At 30.5% G+C, this 26,462-nt stretch overlaps 1 protein-coding gene across 1 annotated transcript in view; it reads right to left on the bottom strand.

The window, feature by feature from the left end:
• The window catches only part of Polr3A (RNA polymerase III subunit A), a 102,386-nt gene that overhangs the window by 69,332 nt on the left and 6,592 nt on the right, over positions 1–26,462 (bottom strand). Inside the window, exons 2-4 of the mRNA XM_075361195.1 lie at positions 9,145–9,280; positions 5,097–5,246; positions 1,149–1,401 (exon numbers count right to left, since the gene is read on the bottom strand). Coding sequence (XP_075217310.1) covers positions 1,149–1,401; positions 5,097–5,246; positions 9,145–9,280 — 539 coding nt within the window. The remainder of the gene's footprint in view (positions 1–1,148; positions 1,402–5,096; positions 5,247–9,144; positions 9,281–26,462) is intronic.

Genomic DNA, 26,462 nt, shown 5'->3' on the forward strand with positions numbered 1-26,462 from the left:
ATGCATTCTAAGCAAGTAAATGCTAAAAAAAATCTCTTCTTGTTCAAGAGAAGGATGATATCTGTCTTGATTATTATGTATTGAGAAACGGATAAATATGAAAAAAAAAATTCTTAAAGAATAAAAAACAAAACATATAAGATGGTACATGAAAATCTTTTAAAATATTATATAAATCAACTGTAAAAAATAAGAGACAATAAAATTTTCTAACACTTATCCAATATTTACCAAACTAATGGCCAGATAATGATAAATAAAAGTTAAAAGATGAGTATTAAATTTCATTCACGAACTCATGTACCTTCAACAGATTGTAACTTAGTTTGCAACACAAAATTTTACTACATAAAAATTAATTCAATAAAATATCACTCACTTTAGAACAAATTCCTTAATTTTTAAAAACATTATGCTTATCTCAAGTGATTATTTTTCTCCTCAACTTACTATTATGCAAAAACTATTTAACATAATAAAACTATAAAAGTGTTTCCTAATTAAAAAACAAAAAAATAATCACTCAGAATGAGATTTCACTTTATCTAAGTAATGTAAAATGTCAGAAGTGAATTATGAAAATTTAAATTTACATTATATACATATTTTTTTAAAGGTGCCCAACAGGAGAATACAACAAACTAGCAGAATATATGAAGTGGAAAACTAAGCATTTGTAATGCACAGCATATACTGAACATATATTACTGGAAATTTCTACAAACAATTTCTTATTCTGTAAAGACTACATAAACAATTAAAAGAGAAAATAACTCATCTGACTGACCCATATGATGAACTTTATAATTAATATTCACTAAATCATAAAGAAATTTATAAAAAAAAAATGCACTGTAATGCAACTTGAATGGCTCTGAATGCTAAATAGCAATAATAAAGCATTCTTAACATTTTAGCTCAGCTACAATCTGTGGAACAGAATGCCCACTACATGTTCATAGCATAGTACAAAACAATCCTGTCAACATTTTCAGCCATAACACTAAACATATAACTGCTAGATTATTAATTGACCCCCTTCGTTCTTTTAGATAATTTTAAGTGTTAACAGGAGATTAATTTATTTTATAAGTGCAACCATTCAATAATTCTTAATTTAACACATTTCTTGATAACGTAATACATACCTAACTTTTCTTGAATAACACTTTCAGGTTTCTTTGTCCTATACTTATCATGCATTATTTTTAATAAACCACATTTTTTAACTACACCATTTATATCTCCACAAGCTGGACAAATTGAAACCTTTTTTGCCTTCTCTTGTATTTGTTTACACAATGCCTTTCGACTTAAATATGATAAATTTGGATTTCTAATCTTTTGGAAAAATGAAGCTTTTAGGCTTTCAGGTAAAAGAACTCTTGCGCAAAGTGGATTCTAAAATAAAAAAATATAAATATTAGGTCTTTACTTTTACTTCAACAATACATAATTACTTTTTCATAAAAATAAAAAAAAGTATGAAATTTGTATTTTAATCTGTGAATAAAAAATTACTTTGCACAAAACAAAAATAATACTTTATGAAAACACTATCATAATAAACTAACATAATATAACATTAAATATAAAAAATTAACAAAAAAAATCCACAAAATTTAAAAGTAGAAAGATAAAACAGTAAGAAAAAGCTTACTTTTAATATACTGTCTTCAGTTCAATTACAAGCAGCAAATCAATTTGAAGTTTTAATAACATTTAATTTTAAAAAAACACAGTGTCATACAAATAAAGATTTTTTTTTTTAAAACTCATATAAATAAATGAGATTAGTATAATTTTATTTTTATTATGAATGTCTTGGACATGCTTCACAAGTATATCAAAAAGGAAGACAAAATAAACAAAATGGTTAATAAAAAATGAAAACATCTTGCTGAGAATTGAATCCTAGACCAGTTAATCCAGAACTACTATACTATCTGGACACCTAATCCTTTAATGTACATTTTTAGTTTCCCAAGTAAGAGAATAAATTATAAAAAATTATATAATTTAACTAACAGCAAGAACAGATCCCATTGGAATGGTAAAAGGGTAAGAACAGTATTTTCTGCCTCAAAGAAAAATACAGAAATTTTAATGTATGGGAAATAACTGCAATAAAAATCTTCATGTTTATCCTTAAAATCAGTAGTAGAAATCAATAATCTCTAGTACAAAATTTCTAAAATATATTCTTCATATCATATATTTGATATGGTTTATAAGCAATTTATATTAGAAAAAAAGAAAAACTGAAAATATGAAAAAAAGAGCTGACATTGACAAAATATGGAAAATTAGAAAAACAGATAAATATGCGTAGGATGAGACTGCAACCATCTGACAGGAGCATTAGACATGCAATGATCAGAAAATAAAGATTGCTGTGAAGAGAACAAAGAATAATTCCTGAAAAAAGATTATTTAGGCATATCCAGGAAATGAGGAATTGTTGCAATACTTAACAAAAAGTTAAAGGGGTCAGCTCAATTAAGAATTATAATGTTCAGTAAATACAAAATTGGATGTAACATCTTAGTGCAGTGTCAAACCAACAGCTGTGGTAAATTAGTAGTGTCACCAAGAAGGTAACAAGGATATTTGACTGGTGCACTAAAGAAGTGAAGTTCTGATGTCAGTGTGCAGAGTCGACAACATTTTCACCCAACACTAAACCCTCCCTTCTTCACTCCACTCATCATCCTCAAAAGTAACAGATAAATCACCAACTGGAAAATTACTATATACTATGTACTATGATTGTAATGTAAAGTTTTAACATATATAACTTGCTGATTTTTAATAATCTTAATAACTATTATAATTAAAATATACAGATTTAGTAGCAAATATGTCTAATTTGTTGTATTCACATAAAGACTAAACAAACCTTACTGCAAAAAATAAAATTTTTAAGAATGTATAGTTTTCCTAAAGGAAACATGTCAAAAATTTGGATTAAAAATAGTAATAAGTTATACAATCATTACTACCAGTTTTAGAAAAACTTTTATTGTGTTAAGATATTGTACCAAGAAAATTTCACTTCAGCAAGCTTTTCAACCCTCAATAGTAAGAATGCTGTTCATCAAATTTTTAGAAAACATTTACCATAAAGTACATGAGCGTAAATTTCTGTTCAAATTTATAAAATTTTCTGTAATTTATATCTGGAAATCAGGGACAAAACTCGGGAACAATTAAGTTCTGCCAACTCTTAGATGTCATGAAATATCTGTTCTGTATTAATTAATTAATTTTATTTTTGTATTTATATCCATTATATATTTTCAATCAATTTCTTTTTATTACTTCCTGAATCTGCAAACTATTCGTAATCTTTTTTATCTGTTCTCTGATTGTCTGACAATTGTCACCATTTTCATTTCTGTCCTCGCCTAGTTTTTTCATTCTATGTATAATTTTCATCTGACTTTCATAACTTGTTTCATCATGGAATGTCTTTTAAACTTTTCCCTTCTACTTTTACATTATAATTTTTTAATATTCTTTTGAATCTTAATGCTTGTCATTTTAAACATCCATTGAATTTTCAGAATTTTTCTGTAGTACTATATGGTTTGTTGTTCCTTTATCTATATTTTCACAGCCAAATAATTGCTAGATCGACAAAAGATCTTAAGTAAGTAAATTTGCCTTTCATTGAAGTATGTGAATTTTTTGAAGTTATTTTTAATAAATGATGCTTTTGCCTTATTTATGTTGTTTACAGATATCACTAAAATATTTTATATCTTCGGCAATATCTATCAACTCTAAATAGTATATTGACATTACTGAAAATAATATGCTAAACTACAACTTAATAAACATCATTCATAATTATATTTATAAATAAATTTAGCACAAATAGCACCAACCTAATACATAATAACCATTAGAGTATTACATGTATTATTTTATTATAAAGTAAATAATAAGGAACTTGGCGTATGTTTCATATGCCAAATAGTCTTAAGGGAATTTCTAATAGTAATCTCTTTTTTGAGTATAATTAATTTTTAATATTATACTTTATTTTTCTAAATATATGTATATATTTATTTATTTTTTTAATTAAATGTGAGAAGCACTGTAGTATATGCTTTATAAACCAATAAAATAATGAAAACACAAGATTTCACACAATTTTGTAATTGTAATTTCTTATTATTTTAAATCATGTTAAATTATATGTTTTTATGAAAATAGATATGTAATGTTGATAACATGTTAAATAAAGAAAAGCATTAAAATAACAGTAATAATAATTTTAACAATAAAAACTCTTGCACAGTTCTGTGCAAGAAAACAGACTGTTTTCAACACCTTCAATATTATGCAATCAGAAACACACTGAATTTCAGGGTACAATGCACTACATATGTTCAATTAACAAGTTGGACCCTAAATACAAGCATGAAATTTAAACTCTCTCACCAATGTGATTCATAAGTGCAAAAGAAAAGTTCACCAACACAAAGTCAATTTTTCTAAGTTTTCTTTGTTTTATTTAACTTATCTTATACCACTTTGTTTAAAACTAAATCCTCTACAAGTTCTGTTAAAAAGTTTTATGTGTTTATTACCGAAAAGTTATTGTATGTCAAACATTGAAAAAACAGAATTTTATCCCAATTCATTGGTTTTCACCTAAAATTTCTCAAAAACTACTGCAAATACACATCTGGGAACTATTTTATTCAATTTTTCAGGTAAAATCAATAAGAAATCACTAAATCTGTCCCTTAATTAAAGTCCTAAAAATTTCAATACAACCTCATTTCACCAGGGTAGCTGAAATCCAAGTGAAATCGTTCACTACTGTAACTTGCAAACAAAGCATTTTATAACATATGTTTATATGTACTTTTTCCATTATTTTCAGAGAAGAATAAGTTATGAAAGTCCCAGAAGAACTTTATGATATACTCTGTATATGTACACATTTCAATCTCTCAAAATGATTAATGCCTAATAATAATGACAAAGATATTAAACAAAATAATCAGAAAAATTAACATTTTTCATTCAGTCAGCTATTCATATACTGTATACTGTATACTGTATAGAGAAAAATGTATTACCTTACAGATAGTCTGCAAAACATTTAATACAGAACGGAAGTAACCAACATGAAACACTGGTAACTCGAGATCAATATAACCATAATGACCAATGCAGTCATTCATTCCTTTACCACAAGACTGGCAATTTGCATCTTTTTGATTAGTTCCCTAAAACAAAATATAATCACACAGATGTATATATATATATATATATATATATATAAAATATATAGAAAGAAAGTACAAAATGTAGACAAAGACCTGAGGCCAATAATCTAAAACCAGTCCACCTCATTGTGATCCTGCCAACTGCTGATTTAATTTTATACAGAACTGTTTAATTTTAATGGTTATTACACAATTAAGAATCTGATTTTTACTTATGTTGTTTTCAGTAAAGAATAATCTAAAGATTATAATAATAGAAAAACAATAAAATCAAACTTGGACAGAATAAATACAATTAAAAAACAAATAAATAGGTTACAGTAGAGTAAATAGGTTAGCGTAAATACAATACATAATCTATATATTAAATTTGCGACATGTTAACAATACAGCAACAGAAATAATAACATTATGCATTTTTAAAATAAAAATGGAAATGAAAAAATCATTCTAACCATGTTAATGCACTCCATGTTTTACTAAAGGAACTTTTTCTTCTAATTTTTTAAAATAGATTTAATTTTTACAATCATTCAAAAATAATACAGATTATGTGTTTCAGTAAAATTTGAATTTCTCACTTAAATAGCTAGATTAAAATATACTTGAATGTCACTTGATCTCTCACTTAAAATAATCAGAAAAAATCATAATTAAAATCTTAACTGGTGTTGAGTAAATATCACTTTTCTTGAAATTAATATTAACCCCCCCCCCATACTCAAATATTAAAATAACTATATCATTATTCTAGTCTTATATTAAAATTTTTTATTTATTTATTTCATTACATTCGCATATGACACCATTTATTTTTTATTTTTTGAAAATAACAGGTGAAATAAATATAAAAGCACTAATGAAATATGTTATAAAAATATAAAGGATAAAAAAAAGATAAAGCATTTTGAAAAAGTAATTTTTCAATTTCTGGAACTACTTTACAGTTTTTACACGACTGCCCAAAAAGAAGTGTAATGTTTTTAGTGTGTATGTATGTATGTATAAATGTATGTATGCATGTTTGTTCCACTGTAGCAGCTCAACGACCAAACCGATTTAGATGTATGGCCCTGTGTTGGAACCCTTATAGTACAGGGAATGTTGTAGCTATATATATGTTTAATTGTAACTACAAGGCCAAGAAAAAAAAATCATATATACGATTATAAATGGATAGTATTTTCAGTATCGGTTTATTTGTATAGAAAATGGTTGTGTTTTAAGATCTGCTACGATATTGAATGAATGAATTACGGTAGTAAAATCTATTAACTTATTTTATAACTATAATTACTGTTGTTATTTATTGTTTAAAAACATTTAAGAAAAAAATGATATGATTTTTTGACAGGTTCGATTATGTAATATTTGATTATGTAAGTATGTTCTTTTTACTTTTCTTTTCTGTTTTTTAGCCTCCGGAACCACCGTAAGATATTACTTCAGAGGATGAATGAGGATGACATGTACGACTGTAAATGAAGTGTAGTCTTTTAGTCTCAGGTCAACCGTTCCGGAGATGTGTGGTTAATTGAAACCCAACCACCAAAGAACACCAATATCCACAATCTAGTTTTCAAATTTGTATAAAAGTAACTTTTTCAAGTCGTTTTGAATACTTGCTTGAGATGCTTCATTCTGAACGATTCAGAAATCTCATATCTCATACGCCTAACTAGTGTTTTTACATGACTGCCCAAAAAGTATTTATTGTGTGTAAGTATGTATATTTGTTCCATGTAACAACTCAACGACTGAACCAAGAGTCACCCAAATGCTCTACAATTATCCTATATTAAAGAGCAGTTTTTTTTGACAGTTGTGTTTTTAAAATTTTAATATTTATCTCTTGATCTTAAATAAAATTATTAACTGGTATTGTAATCTAATCCATTTGAAATTTTTATTTTGGAGAATAAGCATTCAAACATATTTAATATTAAATCTGATTGTTTCCGTGTTAAAGGTTAAACTAAAGATGCTAGAGAATCACTATGAATAAACTGATAATCACAACATAATTAAATAATTTAAAAATAATTCTATTAAGCAAGGATACAGATTGTCTCTCCAATGTTCCAAAAAACTTTAGAAGCATTAGAAGTAAAGCTAATGCTTATTTGTCAATTATAATCATCACCTGAACAAACCACTGTGCATATTCAAAGTATACAACAATATTCAAAATATTTATAAATTAAATACTGATATTACTTTAGAAAATTTTAAGTATCTTTGAAGTACAACTTCTCTAACTCATCCTACGATAATTTTTTCACTCTGATAGTTGTATGCATTCCTGATGCCTATGATCTAGCTCTCCCTGCATTCTGTAAGTGTATTAATTTCTAATACTTTTATGTTTAATTTGTAAAAAGTGTACATGTATTTTTCTACTTACTACATCAGTCTTGGCTAGAATCATTTTCTTCCTTCTTTGTTACACTTTTCTTTGTTTCTGCATCAGCGTATTTAGTTATATTACCTACTTCTCAAAATGTTTACATGTGTTTCCCACATTGCTAAAAGAAATTTTCTTTCTAATATTTATTTCAACCAAAGTATTAATATTTATTTTCAAGGCAAATCTGTTACCTATTTATAACAATAGTCTTTTGTACTTGTTTTGTTAGCAAAGATTTTCTATAATTAATAATTTTCTGTCTTAAGTTTCTTCTCCATTAAAATGTATCATTTTTAAAAAAATTTGTTTTATAGTAAATCTCTTCTCCACAACCTTGGCACAAATTTTCTTTTGCTTTTAATCTTTCTGCACGAAATTTCTTTATATTTCTCTTCTGTTCTCCACATCTATCTTTATCAAGTAATATTTATCATATTGTTTACTCAATGAAAATTTTACACTTGGGGGACAAATCTGGACTTTAGGAAGGGTGGTTGAGGATTTCCCATTGCATTTTTTCCAATCTATCCCTTGTAAAATCACGGTGTGTGACCTGGTATTGTCATGGAGAAGGATGACATCTCTGATGAGCAACCCTGTCTTTTGTTTTGATAGGCAGCTTTTGTTGATTGTAGGAGCTGGCAATAGTAAGCCGCATTCACCATTCGTTAATTGTGAAGAAAATCAATGAGTAAAACTTCCCTAGAGTCAAAAAAAATTGTTGCAAGAACTTTTCTGGCCGACAGACAGATTTTTGCCTTCACTGGCCAGAGCCTTGATCCTTCCTTCACTACTCCTTACTTGCCATTTTTGACTCCACAGTGCAATAATGAACCCATGTCTCATCACATGGGATAATACACTTCAAAAAATCGTCCCCTTCTTGCCAAAATTGTTTCAAAAGTCTCTCACAGATCTCAAACCTGACCTGTTTTTGATTTTCAGTCAACAACCACAGAACCCATCAAGCACTAATTTTTCTAAAGTCAAGATGAAGAACAGTGATAATGGATTGAGCACTCCCATAGCTGATAAACACTTCTGATGCGATTTCTTCAACAGTGAACCAGCGATCACCTTTTATAAGCTTTCGAACAGCACAGATGTCAACTGTGAGACTTGACCTTGGGCGTCAATTATGACTTTCATTTTCTGCACTTTCTCACTCATCCTTAAACTGTCTGATCCACATATACACTCGGTTCTGGAGCAGTGTAGCAACCCCAAACTGTACCTTTAAATGAATCAGAATTTTGATAGGTTTAATGCCTTCATTAGTTAAAAACTTTATGATTATATGATATGCAACAGACGACAGATGACATGGCTATACTGACAACAGAACAGAGCAGAGCAAGCTGGTTCCCCCTCTGAACACACTGAACATTAATCCCCCACTCTGCCATCCAGCTCAGAACTGCTTGCTGTGTAGAATAACAAAATTACTGTTTAAATTTGATTCACCCTTGTAGTAAGAAAAAGTGATTTTACCATTCGTCGATCCAAAACACCAAATGGAACAGGTGTTCTCTGCAAATCTTGAGAGTATAAATTCTTGGCAACCACATGTAGGTGAGCCTGTTGCTGCATTTGATGGGCTCCATCCACCCCAAAGTTGACATGGGATCTGAAAAAAAACAAAAAACAAACAACAATTTTATAACACATGAAAGATCACACCATGATTTATTTGTTGGTTAGTTAAAGATGTGCACTACATATCTATTCCAATTAGAAATTTCAGTTATATTTTTGGTAATATGAGGAAAAGAGTAAAATAGTTTCCCCAATTTTTAACTACCTAGAAAAAAATAAAGGAAGGAATTCTTCATCCAATTTGTGTTCCGAAAGCTTGGGAAATGACTAAAATCACTTTTAACTCCAACTACGTAATAAAATCATACATTTCTAAAATGGTTTAAATATTAAAATTAAAATCATCACGGAATAATTCAATCATCTAGTATATAAACACATAATAATAATAATAACAATACTGGATTTACAAAAAAAAAAAAAAAAAAAAATGTTATTTAAATTTGTTGTATCTGTTGAGGTGTACATAGAATGTTTATTTAAAGCAAGAATCAATCAGCAATAAATAAATTTTAATAAAACCTTAACACAATGGTGTTATTTTAAAACGAAATTGCTCTAAAACGTACAAAATAATTTTTCAGTATTTATAAGATAATTAAATAATTTTCAACGTTTGTAAAAAGAAAACCATTGTGCACTCATAAAATATTACTTTTAGTAATTACGTTAGGTTATAGTAACAAATCCATTTTGTTATTAACAAAATCATTTCACTGCCATAACAAACCCTTAGTTACTGAAATACATGATTTTTTATCCATATATAAACAAAGAAATAAGTTTTCACAATGTCCACCATATTTGATTTAGAACAACATTAAATATGCTACATTATACTGTCATCAGAACCAAAGCTATGTGCAAAATATCAACTTTATTTAAGTATATCAAATTTCAATTACTAAATTTGACCTATACAGGATTTTGAACATAAGAAAACCATTAAAAAATATACAGTCTTTTAGTTGGGTACGTGGCCATAGACTGATTCCATATCTTTTTAATTGATAATACCACTAACAACTATGGCAACTCCTGAACAGGAAGCATTCAATGTTTTGCAGCTTGCTAAATGTGAATCTTTAGTTATAGTTTAATAAGTGTTATGTAGAAAGTTCAATTGTGATCCTCCAAGTGACAATAATATTCGTCAATGGCATAATCAGTTTGAATGGGCAGGTGTCTTAGTAAAGGGAAAAGTATAGGTCAAACAATGTTGTCTGAAGAAAAAGTTCAATTGTCAAGAAGCCTTTCCTGCATGGTCCTAAAAAATATGTTAAGTAGGCAAGCTAGTGGCATTGCTAGCAATAATAGGAATACCAGTGATGACAATGTAGAATGTTTTAAGAAAGTGATTGTGTCCATACAGTTTAAAGCTGCTACAAGCTATGAAGCTGATTACTGACTATGCTATGTGTCCCAAGATCATAATTGAAATGTTACTGCATGAAGATAACAACGTTCTTGATCGTATTTTGTTTAGTGATGAGTCAACATTTCATCCAAGTGTAAAATTTAATATACATATGTCCATATCAGAGGGTCAGAAAATCCCTATAAACTCTTACAATCCAAAAGGGACTCTATAAATTTAATGTTCTATGTTCAATATTGTGACAGCAAGTTTACTGTCATTCTTTTTCACTAAAACAAGCCTAACAGGAGCTTCTTATAAAGATATACTGCATACATGGCGCTTTCATTAAATGCAAGATGGACCAGAAAATTTTATATCAATACCTCCTCACTGGCATAACTCTGTATGGGATTGGTTGAATGACAATTTCCCCAACAACTGGACTGGTCGCCCTGATGACAGACTTGTTTGTGGTGGCCTCCAAGGTCATCTAGTATGACCCCATGGGATATTTTTCCTTTGAAGTTATTTAAGGATCTTGTTTATGCATCTCTGAAACTGTAAAAATTTTTAAAAACAACTTCACTTTTTTTTTCCAAACTGAAAGTAAGATAAATTGGCATTTTTCAATTCACCTCCATTCAGGAAAAGTTTGACTGCCAAACATAGAGAGAGCCAATGGCAACCTAAGAACTGTTTAATAGATCAGGAATAACATCTCTAGATAAGAATCAGCTGTTACATTTCCATCAAGAAATCATATCTCACCCATTTTATTTGTATTCCTACACCAAACATGAACCCCAGATGTATTAAATACCTTCTCAATAATTACGAGAGGATCCCACTGGATAATAAACACAGTTACAGTGGTTTATTAAGTCATTTAACTGTGATGCTTGATTATCAGATCATATGACTGTGCCAAAAAATGCGGGTCTGTGCACAAATGAATAATAAATTTCTCAAAAAATTCCCACTTCTGTTAAAATAATCTTCAAACAGTGCATAAAGTAATCTTGATTGAAACTCAATTCCTCATAAATTTTTCTGGATACTTCCAGCCTAATGGAAGCATTTTGATTAATGTTTGACAGCCCTTTAGTAATGACCCGGCAACAAGTTGTTTGTTTTCTCAAATTCAACTACAAAGAGGCTAAAAAATTTCTCTCTATATAAATAAATATGAATTTTTTATCATTAGTTTAATCAATAATTTTACACATAAGATTTACTTTAAATTCCATCTGTATCTGATCCTCAATTGTCTACCAACAGTTTTATCAGTTGCCAAGTGAATTTAGAAATTCTGATCCATGTTGAAGGATCAGTTGTAAAACGAGTCTCTGACAGCAGTTTTCAGCTCATATAAATAACATACACCCAACATACATTCAGTTTTCAGCTCTGTTCAGGTTTCAGTTCAGTTTTCAGCTCATCAACACTCCTTAGTTGCAATTTTTTTATTATTATGCCCCAAGGGACTTGTTAAAGTTGTTAAATCTGGACTTCTAGGTAGCCACTGTATTTCAGAGGCTCTACCGATCCCCACCCTTCAAATTATTAACATAAAAGTTCACATCTAATTAAGCAAAATGAGCTGGAGCTTCATCTCGCAAATGATGACAGTTAATTCCACACCAATCGACCAACAAAGAGTAATGAAATAATTTCAAGTATGTTAAGGTATGAAATGCTGTTAACAGTTCCTTTAAAAGAGAATGGTCCTACCAAATATTTTTCAGATACTGGTGCCCACATCATTACATGTGGTCTGTGGTTTCCTCGTAGAAACTGGTATTTTCTTTACAACAAAGATACACGTTTTGAGATCAATTACTGAGTTAAATGGCACACTTGTCCGAGAAGAAACTGGTTTTCGTGATGAACATTGGGAAAATGCTTTATAAGAGCTTTGCAATAAGTTTTCCGTAAAGCCATGTCCTGGTCAGAAGATAAGATCCGATCGGTCGCAAAATAAAAACCCGCGCAAAAATCAGATGACCTTTGCGCATATGTGTTGCGCAGTGTCTCTAGTATTGCCTTCAATCATTCCACATCACTTTTTTAGTTCTGAACACGCAGCTAGCACATAAACATGTCTACAACAATAGCATCTCCTGCCCAAGTGTGAAGTGCGAGCGGTAATTCGATTTCTTCGGGCCATAAGTAATGTGTAAGGTGAAACTTCAATGAGTGAAAGCAAAGTGCGACAATGGTGCAGGAACTTTAAAGCAGGACGTGCAGATGTTCATGATGCAGGCGATCAAGGAAGAAAGCGAGTGTCAACCCATGATCTTCGAGCGAGTGGATGAGGCAATTCGAGAAAATCGTCGGTTCATTTCTCCAGCGCTACCACAATGTAGGAGAAGATTTTTTGAACAAAATTGTCACAGGGGACAAGACAGGGTCCATTTCGAAACTGAAGAAACAAAAGAACAATCCAAACAGTGGATGCATTCTCATTCTCCCAGTAAACCAAAGAAGTTCAAGCGAACCTTCTCCAACAGAAAGTGTATGGCTACTGTGTTCTGGGACCGGAATGGAGTTCTCTTGGTGGAATTCATGGAACGTGGCACGACCATCACTGCAGCCTCATACTGCGTGACTCTTCAACGTCTACGAAGGCAATTCAGAATAATCGGAGAGGAATGTTGTCATCAGGCATTGTCTTTCTCCATGGCAATGCTCGACCGCACATTACAGCTGTAACAAAGAAGCTCCTGCAGCGTTTTCGTTGGGAAGTGTTTGATCACCCACCATACAGCGCGGACTTGGCTCCATCCGATTTTCACGCCGGCTAGGAGGACAACATTTTGGCACAACATCGAGCTGCAGACCAGCGTAGAAACATGGCTGAAAACACAGGCGGCTCCGTTCTATGACGAGGGTATTGGAAAGTTGTTACCACGCTACGACAAATGTCTAAATCGGAGTGGGGACTATGTATAGAAATAGCGTAACTATGTAGGTACTTGTCACAAATCAATTTTTTTTTTTTATTTTCACTGTGGTTTTAATTTTGTGACCGATCGGACCTTGAAAAAAAATAACCTTCGTAATTTTCGATTGATAATAAATAAATACGCATAGTTATATCAACTGATCAATAACTACAAAACCAAAATTTCTCTCCTGTTACTGTCACAGAATTTAAATCTCATAAGAAAAAACGTCTTTTAGCTCAATATGTATCTCAAAGCAGTGGTAAGGAAGAATAAGAACATCTTGAAATTGACCTCAAGTCCTTGGACTGTAGTTATATTAACAACAATCTCACTGAATGTGAACAATACTCCACAAAATATTACAAATGATAGTATTATTAAAAATAGTATTATTTTTAAATGCTATTATTTTAATACTGATAGTATTATTAAAAATAATACTGAACAAAAGTTAAAAAAACTTTGTGGTGTGTTGCAAGCACAAAATACAAATACAAGTCAAAAATTTATTTGCTAGAGCAAGGCAAAACATGAAAGAAACATAAGATATTTGGGGAGAACAAATCACAAAAAATTTAAAGAACTAAAGAGTAATGATGAGAAAAAGTGCATAAAAATTATAACTCAATGTCCTATCAAAAAATAATGAACAATTTCTTACATATTATTTATAGAATTTGCTTACATTTATATAATTATAATTTTTTAACTTTTATAAGTAAAATTGAGTTATTTTTTAATTTACTTAAAATTACTTTTATTTTTCTTGACTCTTTTTAGACTCAAGAAAAAATCCAGATTCTTAATATTTCCAGAACTTAAAATTACACAAATAAAAAATGTATATTTCATATCAGAGCTTTGCTCACTGAAACTTTTTAATTTGGTACTGCAGTCAATTAAGTTACATTTAAAAACAAAAATGTAAATTTGCCAATTTTTACAACTAAACTTATTTATAATGCTTGCTACTCTTTTTGGTGAAATTACATTGGAACAAATTTAAAAAATTACAAACTTTGCAATCATTACACCCATACAACCAGGAATAACTACTAATAAGGACCATATCCACAAATAAATAATTTAATTGGAGGTTATTATTAGGATTTCTGGAAATGTTATCATCAATGATATAATTTTTATCTTGCAGATGAATTTTTTTAGAACACACTTACCCTAACACATTAATTGTAATAATGCAGGTTTAACAACAGATTGTCCTACTTGTTATACTGCCTGAATAATCCAGCTTTAGTAACTGAACTATATTAGTTAATGAAGAATCCAAAACGTAATAGAAACTGATCATAATTAAACTAACAAATAGTAATGGTAAATAATATCTACTAAAGAGATTGAATATTAGGAAAAAATATTCTTACTTAAATTACATAAATATAATTATATTATCTATGTAATAAACGTAATTTTAAGTAAAGTAATTGTTAGTAAAATAACAATAACATAATTAATAATCACTAAGAAAAGACATTAACCTTATTCTTTTCTTACTCTCTCACAGTTCTTAAATCCTTCAAATTTCTTTTCATCACAATCTGAAGAGCCTAAATATTGAAAACATCACTATTTTTTCTGGGTTTTACTTATTTATTTTTTTAATAACTATTAAAAAAAAAAATAAATAATAAAAATATTAATTAATACTATAAATACTTAAAAATCTTCCTTCAAAAAGTTTTTTTTTTTCAACAGGTAAAAATGGAAGACTTTTTTGGAATAATAAAATACTCTCAAACCATTATTTTGTGAATGTAAATAAGAATAATTCTTATGTAAAATAACAATAAAACGATTTTCTGATAATACTACCAATTCTAAAGTTTGCATTTTTTGTAATAACAAAATATGATTAACATAATCAAAAGTTTTAGCTGCAACTAAAAAAAAACTATGCGGAAGGTGAAGTTTTAATTGCAAAGAACAACTTTTATTTTTCTAGAAACCACACTGAGAATAAAAGATGTTATCAAAGAAATTTATTATTGATTTTAGAAAAATTTTTTAATTTTTTTACCAAAATTTTAGAAACTTTTTAAGAAACACTAATGCGCAATACTTATTTAAATCAAGACTCTCTTTTTTTTAACAGGGAATTAACAATTGTGCTTGATAAGAGATGGTAAATGGCATAGATTCATTCATAATATTAGTTGAGAACTGGGCAATAATCCTGGAACATCCATTACTTTTGAAGGAAAATCAACCCATTCCATCTGAATTCTTATTTTTTACAATTAATAACTCTGTTAATTAAGTAATTATTAATTTCTTCCAAACTTGATTTGTATCTCAGTAGGGTAAAAAATGAAACTGATTTTGACCACTGAAACAAATAATTAGCCTTTCCATAACTATGAGAAATTTTTCTTAAATCAATATTAAAATTACAGTGTAACATACCAATCCTCAGCAACCAGAGACTAGCCAAGTACAAATTAAACTATAGTCAAGAGAATGATAAACTGATCCAAAAAATTGAATTTATGCAAAAAAGGACAAAACTTAGTGACCTCCCAGAATTAGTTACATGAGGCTACACCAGTTACATATTCAATTTAACTGGACTCAACAACTCCAAAAATATTTGGAAAATTAAAATTAAATTAAATTATTAGGATATAAAGAAGATTAAAGATAATTATAATAGCAGTGTAGGAAAAAGAGATAAAGCACTTAACACAGACATAAGACACTTAACCAAGCACATACGCACTTAACTAAAACATAAAATAGTATTTGTAAAGTCCTCTGTAGCAAAAAATTAGTACTTTAAGAAACAGTGAAGGTCATCTGGTGTTAAGAAACTTATAAATAAACAAAAAGTTAACAATTGTGACTTTCAGGAAAATATATCAATCAGCTTAGCTATGGGCATGCTCATCAAAATTTCATGAGTGTGATAATATTATTCCATTTCCTTTAAAATATCCTGCCTTAAGGCTATTCATCTGTACAGTCTGAAATTCAGAAAAATTTTCTAAAATGAATATCATGAGTGCTTTAATATTTCTAGATTGCATGCAAATAATTAATGGCTCATAAAAGTATCCTATTTATTATCTACCATAAATTTATCTTTTTTAAATTTATGATGTTTCTACATTTATAATATTGTCAGTTTGAAATTCAGAATAAGGAATCTTAGTATGAATATCATGAGTGCTTTAATATTTGTAGATTAGATACAAATATAGAAAATATACATAACGATAGAATCCTTGAAATAAGGATAAAATCAAAACCTAAACCGACAACGATTGTTAACGTCTATATGCCTACAAGCGCCCATGATGATGATGAGGTAGAATGTGTACATGAAGAGATTGATGAAGCAATTAAACACGTAAAAGGAGATGAAAATTTAATAATAGTTGGAGATTGGAATGCAAGCATTGGTAAAGGCAAGGAAGGAAATATAGTGGGTGAATACGAGCTGGGCAAAAGGAATGAAAGAGGGGACCGACTTACAGAGTTTTGCACAAAGTATAATTTAGTAATTGCCAACACCCAATTTAAAAATCATAATAGAAGAATATACACTTGGAAAAAGCCAGGAGAAACTGCAAGGTATCAGATAGATTATATCATGGTTAAGCAAAGATTTAGAAATCAACTCGTTGACTGCAAAACTTACCCTGGAGCAGACATTGATAGCGACCATAATTTGGTAATAATGAAATGTAGATTGGGGTTTAAAAACCTGAAGAAAAGGTGTCAGATGAATCGGTGGAATTTAGAGAAGCTTGAGGAAGAGGAGGTAAAGAAGATTTTTGAGGAGGACATCGCAAGAGGTCTGAGTAAAAAAGATAAGGAAGAAAATATAGAAGAAGAATGGGAGAATGTTAAAAAGGAAATTCTTAAATCAGCAGAAGCAAACTTAGGCGGAATAAAGAGAACTGGTAGAAAACCTTGGGTTTCAGACGATATATTGCAGCTGATGGATGAACGTAGAAAATATAAGAATGCTAGTGATGAAGAAAGTAAAAGGAACTATCGACAATTAAGAAATGCTATAAACAGGAAGTGCAAACTAGCGAAATTAGAGTGGATTAAAGAAAAGTGTTCAGAAGTGGAAAGAGAAATGAACATTGGTAAAATAGACGGAGCACACAGGAAAGTTAAGGAAAATTTTCGGGTACATAAATTAAAATCTAATAATATGTTAAACAAGGATGGTACACCAATATATAACTCGAAAGGTAAAGTCGATAGATGGGTGGAATATATTGAAGAGTTATACTGAGGAAATGAATTAGAAAATGGTGTTATAGAGGAAGAAGAGGAAGTTGAGGAGGATGAAATGGGAGAAACAATACTGAGATCTGAATTTAAGAGAGCATTAAAAGATTTAAATGGCAGAAAGGCTCCTGGAATAGACGGAATACCTGTAGAATTACTGCGCAGTGCAGGTGAGGAAGCGATTGATAGATTATACAAACTGGTGTGTAATATTTATGAAAAAGGGGAATTTCCATCAGACTTCAAAAAAAGTGTTACAGTAATGATACCAAAGAAAGCAGGGCCAGATAAATGTGAAGAATATAGAACAATTAGTTTAACTAGTCATGCATCTAAAATCTTAACTATAATTCTATACAGAAGAATTGAGAGGAGAGTGGAGGAAGTGTTAGGAGAAGACCAATTTGGTTTCAGGAAAAGTATAGGGACAAGGGAAGCAATTTTAGGCCTCAGATTATTAGTAGAAGGAAGATTAAAGAAAAACAAACCAACATATTTGGCGTTTATAGACCTAGAAAAGGTATTCGATAACGTAGACTGGAATAAAATGTTCAGCATTTTAAAAAAATTAGGGTTCAAATACATAGATAGAAGAACAATTGCTAACATGTACAGGAACCAAACAGCAACAGTAACAACTGAAGAACATAAGAAAGAAGCCGTAATAAGAAAGGGAGTCCGACAAGGATGTTCCCTATCTCCGTTACTTTTTAATCTTTACATGGAACTAGCAGTTAATGATGTTAAAGAACAATTTAGATTCGGAGTAACAGTACAAGGTGAAAAGATAAAGATGCTACGATTTGCTGATGATATAGTAATTCTAGCCGAGAGTAAAAAGGATTTAGAAGAAACAGTGAACGGCATAGATGAAGTCCTACGCAAGAACTATCGCATGAAAATAAACAAGAACAAAACAAAAGTAATGAAATGTAGTAGTAATAACAAAGATGGACCGCTGAATGTGAAAATAGGAGGAGAAAAGATTATGGAAGTAGAAGAATTTTGTTATTTGGGAAGTAGAATTACTAAAGATGGATGAAGCAGGAGCGATGTAAAATGCCAAATAGCACAAGCTAAACGAGCCTTCAGTAAGAAATATAATTTGTTTACATCAAAAATTAATTTAAATGTCAGGAAAAGATTTTTGAAAGTGTATGTTTGGAGTGTCGCTTTATATGGAAGTGAAACTTGGACAATCAGAGTATCTGAGAAGAAAAGATTAGAAGCTTTTGAAATGTGGTGCTATAGGAGAATGTTAAAAATCAGATGGGTGGATAAAGTGACAAATGAAGAGGTATTGCGGCAAATAGATGAAGAAAGAAGCATTTGGAAAAATATAGTTAAAAGAAGAGACAGACTTATAGGCCACATACTAAGGCATCCTGGAATAGTCACTTTAATATTGGAAGGACAGGTAGAAGGGAAAAATTGTGTAGGCAGGCCACGTTTGGAATATGTAAAACAAATTGTTAGGGATGTAGGATTTAGAGGGTATACTGAAATGAAACGACTAGCACTAGATAGAGAATCTTGGAGAGCTGCATCAAACCAGTCAAATGACTGAAGACAAAAAAAATGATTAGATACAGTTAATGGCCGGTAAAAGTACACTATTTATTATCTCTTATAAATTTTTTCTTTTTTATATTTATGACGTCTCTAGATTTACATCATTGACAGTGTGGTGAATGTTTTTGATTTTTGCTTAACTTTAAAAATATTAATATGTAAAATGATTATAACAGACAGAGATGTTCACATGACAGAAATGAATTACCATTTATTTAATTACTCTTGCAAATTTGATTTTTGTTTATTATTCTGTATTTGTCATTTAATATATTTTGACATTCTTAATAGCGTTCTACTTTTTATTTTATTTGTTAGTATTTAATGGTTATTAAAACTACATTATTTATTATCTCGCAAAGATTTGTTTGTTTTTTTTATATATTTATGACATCTCTAAAATTTATATCATTAACAGTGTGGTGAATGTTTTGATTTTTGTTTAACTTTAAAAATATCAATATGTAATATGATTATAACAGACAGAGATGTTGACATGACAGAAATGAATTAGCATTTATTTAATTACTCTTGCAAATCTGATTTTTGTTTATTATTCTGAATTTGTCATTTAATATATTTTGACATTCTTAATAGTGTTCTACTTTTTATTTCATTTGTTAGTAAATAAAGTTATAAAGACTATCAGTAGTGTATGTTTAGTTTTTATTAATTAATTTTAATGATGTTGCATTTTAACTGATGATGATGAACTATTTTTCTCCAACAATAGTTTTTCTTATTAATAGTGTTAATGAGGCTATCTATGGAAATTCCTAGTTATCCTGATTTTTTTTTCTTTTTCTATTCCTAATGTGTACATCAAAATCTGTTCAAGTTGTAGACAATAACAACCCCTTGGCCCCAAAAAATGTGCTGTTACATAAACTCAGGGCAAGCATTCCTGGGATTTGTGGTTAATTGAACCTCAACCACCACATAGCAGTAGCCCACAATCAAGTACTAATTTCTGAACATAAGTAAATAACCTTTACTATGATTGAACCTCAAAACCTTTAACTACAAAAATCCACTGTTAAACAGCTGATCTGCAATGATGATTTTACCACTAGACAACCAGTGGGTTACCTTTATAAATAAAAATTTGATGTGGACAACATATGACTTCCTTGTATGCCTGTTAAATTACATAAACATATTTTTATTTTTTTTTTTTTTTGAATCGGAGCTTAATAATTATTAACAAATCAATACAATAAAATTTAAAAAAAAGTTAAAAAAAAAGGAGATGAGTTGGATTTGAACTGATGTGCCTTCTTCTTGTAAATTCAAATATTTCATTAAGATTTTATTTAGCTATAACTCTGGAACCAATGAAAATAAGTACCACTTACAATATATTGTTGAAAAGCTCTCAATGGGGGCTTATTTACTGCAGTTAAAAAAAAACACTTTTGGTCCAGCTGATTGCAATCAAAAGGGAATGCACAACTAGATGTTACAACAGTCCTAAATCCAAAATTTCAACATCCTACAGTTAATCGTTTTTGAGTTATGCGAGATGCATGAACATACATACCGATGTCATGCCAAAACTAGTCAAAATGAATTAGTGTCATGGATGGTGAAAATGGATATTTCCATTGAAATCTGAAAACCAAAATTTTTTGCGATCACAATACTTTCTTTACTTCATACAAGGAAGTAAAAACAGAATTTTTCCTATTTTCCTTTTATTTTATTTACTGACAGTATTCTTCTCAGGAGATTATAAGCCTAAAATGAGTTTGACAGCTGATGTTGTCTAGTCTCATGTCCAATTCACTATTGAAATATGGTCTCTAATTAAAATCCAATGTTAAAGTATATCTTTAACATTTTATGGTCTAATCCAATTATTTATGTAAGTAAATTAAAAGCTCTCAGATTCACTCACCACTTATTCTCCCATTCTCGAGTTAGAAGTTGAAATTTAGGATAATTAATTCCAAGATGTCTTGCAAAATTAATTCCAGGGAAAACAAGTAAACATGATTTAAATTAGCAAACCCTTAAGTGGTTAAATGAAATGATTGAAAAGAAGTGCCAAGCTACAACACAGTTCTCACATTTTAAACTAGAAGAAATGTGACCAGTATTTCTTTGTCTTCTCCTCATCAAGGAGAAGACAAAGAAAAACCTCATCATTAATTCTCCCACTTTCTGAATAACAAAGAATATGAAATATGTAATAGTTATTCCAAATAGATTCTTTAAGGTAAAAAAAAATTAGTTTGAGTTATGGCTCCCTATAGGTTAAATTAAACAGGAACAGAGAAAAGGTATCAAGATCAGAAGGGCTGAAAATGCTTCTTTTTTTTTTATTTGCACATATTAACAAGGGAAGCCTTATACTGCTATAATAATTCCATAAATAAGTGGGATTACAGGGTTTATCAGTAAAAAAATTATCCTCCCAGATTTTTATAATTTTCAAGTTGTAATTCCCTCCTCCTAACTGCTAAAAATTTTATCAGAGAATACAAATGTATTTATTTTGTTGGTAGTTTGTACAATAATGGGGATTGATTTAAATTCCTGAAAAAACTGGATCAGTGGTTAGAGATAAGTGGGGTCCTATGTCTTAACCGTAAACTTTATGAAAATTTTATTTGTGTTGGTTTTTAACTAACAAAAAATAACAATGATGGAACTACCTTAGGAAAGAGTAACAACAATTTTTTTTATAGAACCACCAACAATTGGAATTTTATACATTTTCAAACTCTTTTCTGTTTCATATTTCAAAACTTTAATATTTTTCTCTAAATGAAGTTGTAAGGTAAGTATTATTTTCATCCCTTATCTAGGGAATTACAGATCACTTTTTAAAAAAATTATAGAATATTAAATTTAATTTTTTTTTTGCTATTATTCTGCTGCAAATTTCCAAAATTTTTTATCCTATGCTTTCATCTTAATCTCTTGAAGAACATCACTGACAGTTTGTTTTATGTACTGTGGTCAGCTTTTTTCTCTTTGGTTTTTTCCTTCTATCAATCCTTTAATAATGATCTTTTCATTGTATCATAAAATGTGACCAGTTTACAATCTCTTCTTTTAGTTAATGTTTTCCAAAAAAAAACTGCATCATATGTCCTTAAAAGTAACTCTTCCCTGGAAATTTAATCTGTCTATCAAACTTCCATCATCCATCTAATACCATCACACTTTGAAAGATTCTAGTTTACCTTTACTGGTGCTCCAATGTCCATCTTTCATTTTCATCAGCATCACACTCCTCAACATAAAAGGGTTATTTTTTTTCAAGGTCCGATCGATCACGAAATTAAAACCCACAGTGAAAATAAAAAAAATTTTATTTGTAGCAAGTACTTTACATAGTTACGCTATTTCTCTACATAGTCGCCACTCCAATTTAGACATTTGTCATAGCGTGGTAACAACTTTCCAATACCTTCGTCACAGAACGGAGCCGCCTGTGTTTTCAGCCATGTTTCTATGCTGGTCTGCAGCTCGATGTCTGTGCCAAAATGTTGTCCTCCTAGCCAGCATTTCATGTGAGCAAAGAAGTGAAAATCGGATGGAGCCAAGTCCAGGCTGTATGGTGGGTGATCAAACACTTCCCAATGAAAACGCTGCAGGAGCTTCTTTATTACAGCTGCAGTGTGCGGCCGAGCATAGTCATGGAGAAAGACAATGTCTGATGACAACATTCCTCTCCGCTTATTCTGAATTGCCCTTCGTAGACGTTGAAGAGTCATACAGTATGAGGCTGTAGTGATGGTCGTGCCATGTCCATGAATTCCACCAAGAGAACTCCATTCCGGTCCCAGAACACAGTAGCCATACACTTTCTGTTGGAGTAGATTCGCTTGAACTTCTTTGGTTTACTGGGAGAATGAGAATGCACCCACTGTTTGGATTGTTCTTTTGTTTCTTCAGTTTCAAAATGGACCCTGTCTTGTCCCCTGTGGCAATTTTGTTCAAAAAATCTTCTCCTACATTGTGGTAGCGCTGGAGAAATGTTAGGGAGGCGTCCATTCTCATTGTTTTGTGATGGTCGGACAGCATCTTGGGAACCCATCTCACACACACCTAAAAGGTGATACGATTATTACTACACAGTTCTGGGAAAAAGCTAGTAGTAATAAGAAAACTGATATGCGATACAACTTAAGTCAAAAAAGATCTTTATGAGGAGAAAAGTGCTCAACGAAGATGAACTTCCCTGAATGAAACTACTCAACAATAATACAGTTTTATTGTCGAGATGATTTAATAAAACATCCTAAACTCAAGCGAATGTTCTTCCTTCCAGAAGAGATATATAATAATAACAGTCAAAGAAGTATTCACCTTGGAGTTTCCAGAAATCAAAATAAAACAATCAAAGTTCCAAAACTTAGTCCAAAATATGTTCTTTTGTGTTCACAGATGCCTCACAATGTACATTGTCAAAGGAAATGAATTAGAAAATGGTGTTATAGAGGAAGTTGAGGAGGATGAAATGGGAGAAACAATACTGAGATCTGAATTTAAGAGAGCATTAAAAGATTTGAATGGCAGAAAGGCTCCTGGAATAGACGGAATATTTTGAAAGTATATGTTTGGAGTGTCGCTTTATATGGAAGTGAAACTTTGACAATCAGAGTATCTGAGAAGAAAAGATTAGAAGCTTTTGAAATGTGGTGCTACAGGAGAATGTTAAAAATCAGATGGGTGGATAAAGTGACAAATGAAGAGGTATTGCGGCAAATAGATGAAGAAAGAAGCATTTGGAAAAATATAGTTAAAAGAAGAGACAGACTTATAGGCCACATACTAAGGCATCCTGGAATAGTCACTTTAATATTGGAAGGACAGGTAGAAGGGAAAAATTGTGTAGGCAGGCCACGTTTGGAATATGTAAAACAAATTGTTAGGGATGTAGGATGTAGGGGGTATACCAAAATGAAATGACTAGCACTAGATAGGGAATCTTGGAGAGCTGCATCAAACCAGTCAAATGACTGAAGACAAAAAAAAAAGAGGGAAATTATGCTGATTAAGGAGTTCCAGCACTTCGGAAAATTAACTGTGTTTTCAGATGGCTGCGCGGCTCAATTTAAAAATAAATTCACTCTAATCTTGCTTAATGCATTCCAATTTTAGTGTGGAAGGAGATGCTGTTACTGTAGATATTTCTTTGCCACATCACATGGAAAGGGGACAGTAGATGGAATTGGTGGGTGCATAAAGATATTGGTATGGAATGGAGTAAGGACACGGAAATTTACTGTGAGTTCTGCTGAAGATTTCTTTGAATGTGCTAAGTCTGTTGAAAGAGTTCAAGTTGTTTTTATATCATCAGAGAAAGTAACTGAAGGAAGGGAAATGCTGTAAACGAGGTGGGAAAATGTAAGGCCAATCCCAACTTTGCAGTCAAAGCATATGTTTAAAGTGAAGGACTCTGACAGTTTACTTGTTGGACAAACTAGTTTGAGGAGTAGCTCAAAACTTGAGAGATACCAAGTTTTCAAAAGCAAGATGGATATCAATACAGATTCAGATACTGAATCTGGAGATTCAAATGCTAGATCTGAAGATTCAGATATTACATCTGGAGATTTAGATACTGAATCTGGTACAAAACTGAATTCTAATGAAAACTAGGTATGGAGAGCCTAATACATTTGACACATGCAAATTAGAACTCAATGACTTTGTTCTGGTTGAATTTGCAGGTAAGAGGTCAAAGAAATACTTTATTAGCCAAATTGAAGGTAAAGAAACTGATGATTATCAAACAAATTTCTTACGGAAGAAAAGAGATTCTTGGATTTTCTTCTTTCCACAACAAAAGGACAGCAGTCTTGTGTATGCAACTGATATTAGTATGAAGCTATTGAAGCCATCATTAGCAGGTGGCACATTAAGAGCTGCTTCCACCATAGCATTCTGTATGGATTTATCACAATATAATGTAGATTGAAGTTTCTATAGTTTTTATACTATATCTGTGTTATATTTCACAAAAATAAATATAATTATACCTAATTGGTGATTTTTATTCACTTAATGAAACATATTAATAAATAACTCTCAGCAACTCCTGAAAATAACAAACATTGTTGTTAAAAATTGGAGTGTCACACCTGTAATTAAAAACCTCTTTTATTTACAGAAAGTTAGTTAATATTCTTGCCATGGAACATGATCACTGTAGAATGATTTTTCACATTATTACCAGTTAACAGATTAAAGTCTATTAAATTTACACATTTTTACAACAGTAAGAATGCAAGTGGAGTGAGCTGTACATTTTTTGTCATACACAAGAACAAAACAGTGCACTTAGGATATCAGGACAATTTAAAAGAAAACTTTTTAAAAAATAAGAGAATATATACTGCTATATTTATAGTATTGACATCTCATGTTCTTCAAAGTTCTGAATATTGTTACGTGTGTTGTTTAATTCTAAAGAGGGCAAATCCTTGTGAAAGTGTCACACCCATGACAATGAATTCATCCCATAGTATTCTTCCCTACCTGTTAATTTTATATAATAACCACATCATCTGTGAAACAGAGCACCTCCATTTTAACTGTGAATATTAATTTCTACCCTGACTTTAGCCGTGTGTCTAGTGCAACTCCTAAATAAATAATTCTTTAGTCTCATTTAGTGCCTTGTTTATCCAGTATTTCACACATTTTCTTTAAAAAATATGTTTCATTTAAATACCCCAAAACTATCATTAAGAAGTTTTTAACTACTTTTTTTTTTTAATATCTTAGCACAGTTTTGTGTATGTATATAAGTTATTTCTTAACGAAAAATAATTTTTTATTAGACATACATTAATATGCTGTGGGGCTTCCTTCTGCTACAGTTGACGCTGTAAATAAATCCGCTAACCCTGTGAATGATGTTTTGACTGCAGCCTCCAATAATGTGGCTCAGAAAACTGTTTGGACTGTTGTTGGCTCTGAGAAGCGTAAAGGCCCCAAAGTAAAGTCTTTTCTTGAGGGTTCCATTGCTCCGTCTAACCCTAAGAAAAGGGTGAGATCTCGAAATGCTGTTTTTGGGAAAGGCAACGTATGCTGCGATTTGGTTAAGCCCA

The sequence above is a fragment of the Lycorma delicatula genome, chromosome 3, assembly GCF_047948215.1.
Source record: "Lycorma delicatula isolate Av1 chromosome 3, ASM4794821v1, whole genome shotgun sequence".
NCBI classification, from domain to species: domain Eukaryota; kingdom Metazoa; phylum Arthropoda; class Insecta; order Hemiptera; family Fulgoridae; genus Lycorma; species Lycorma delicatula.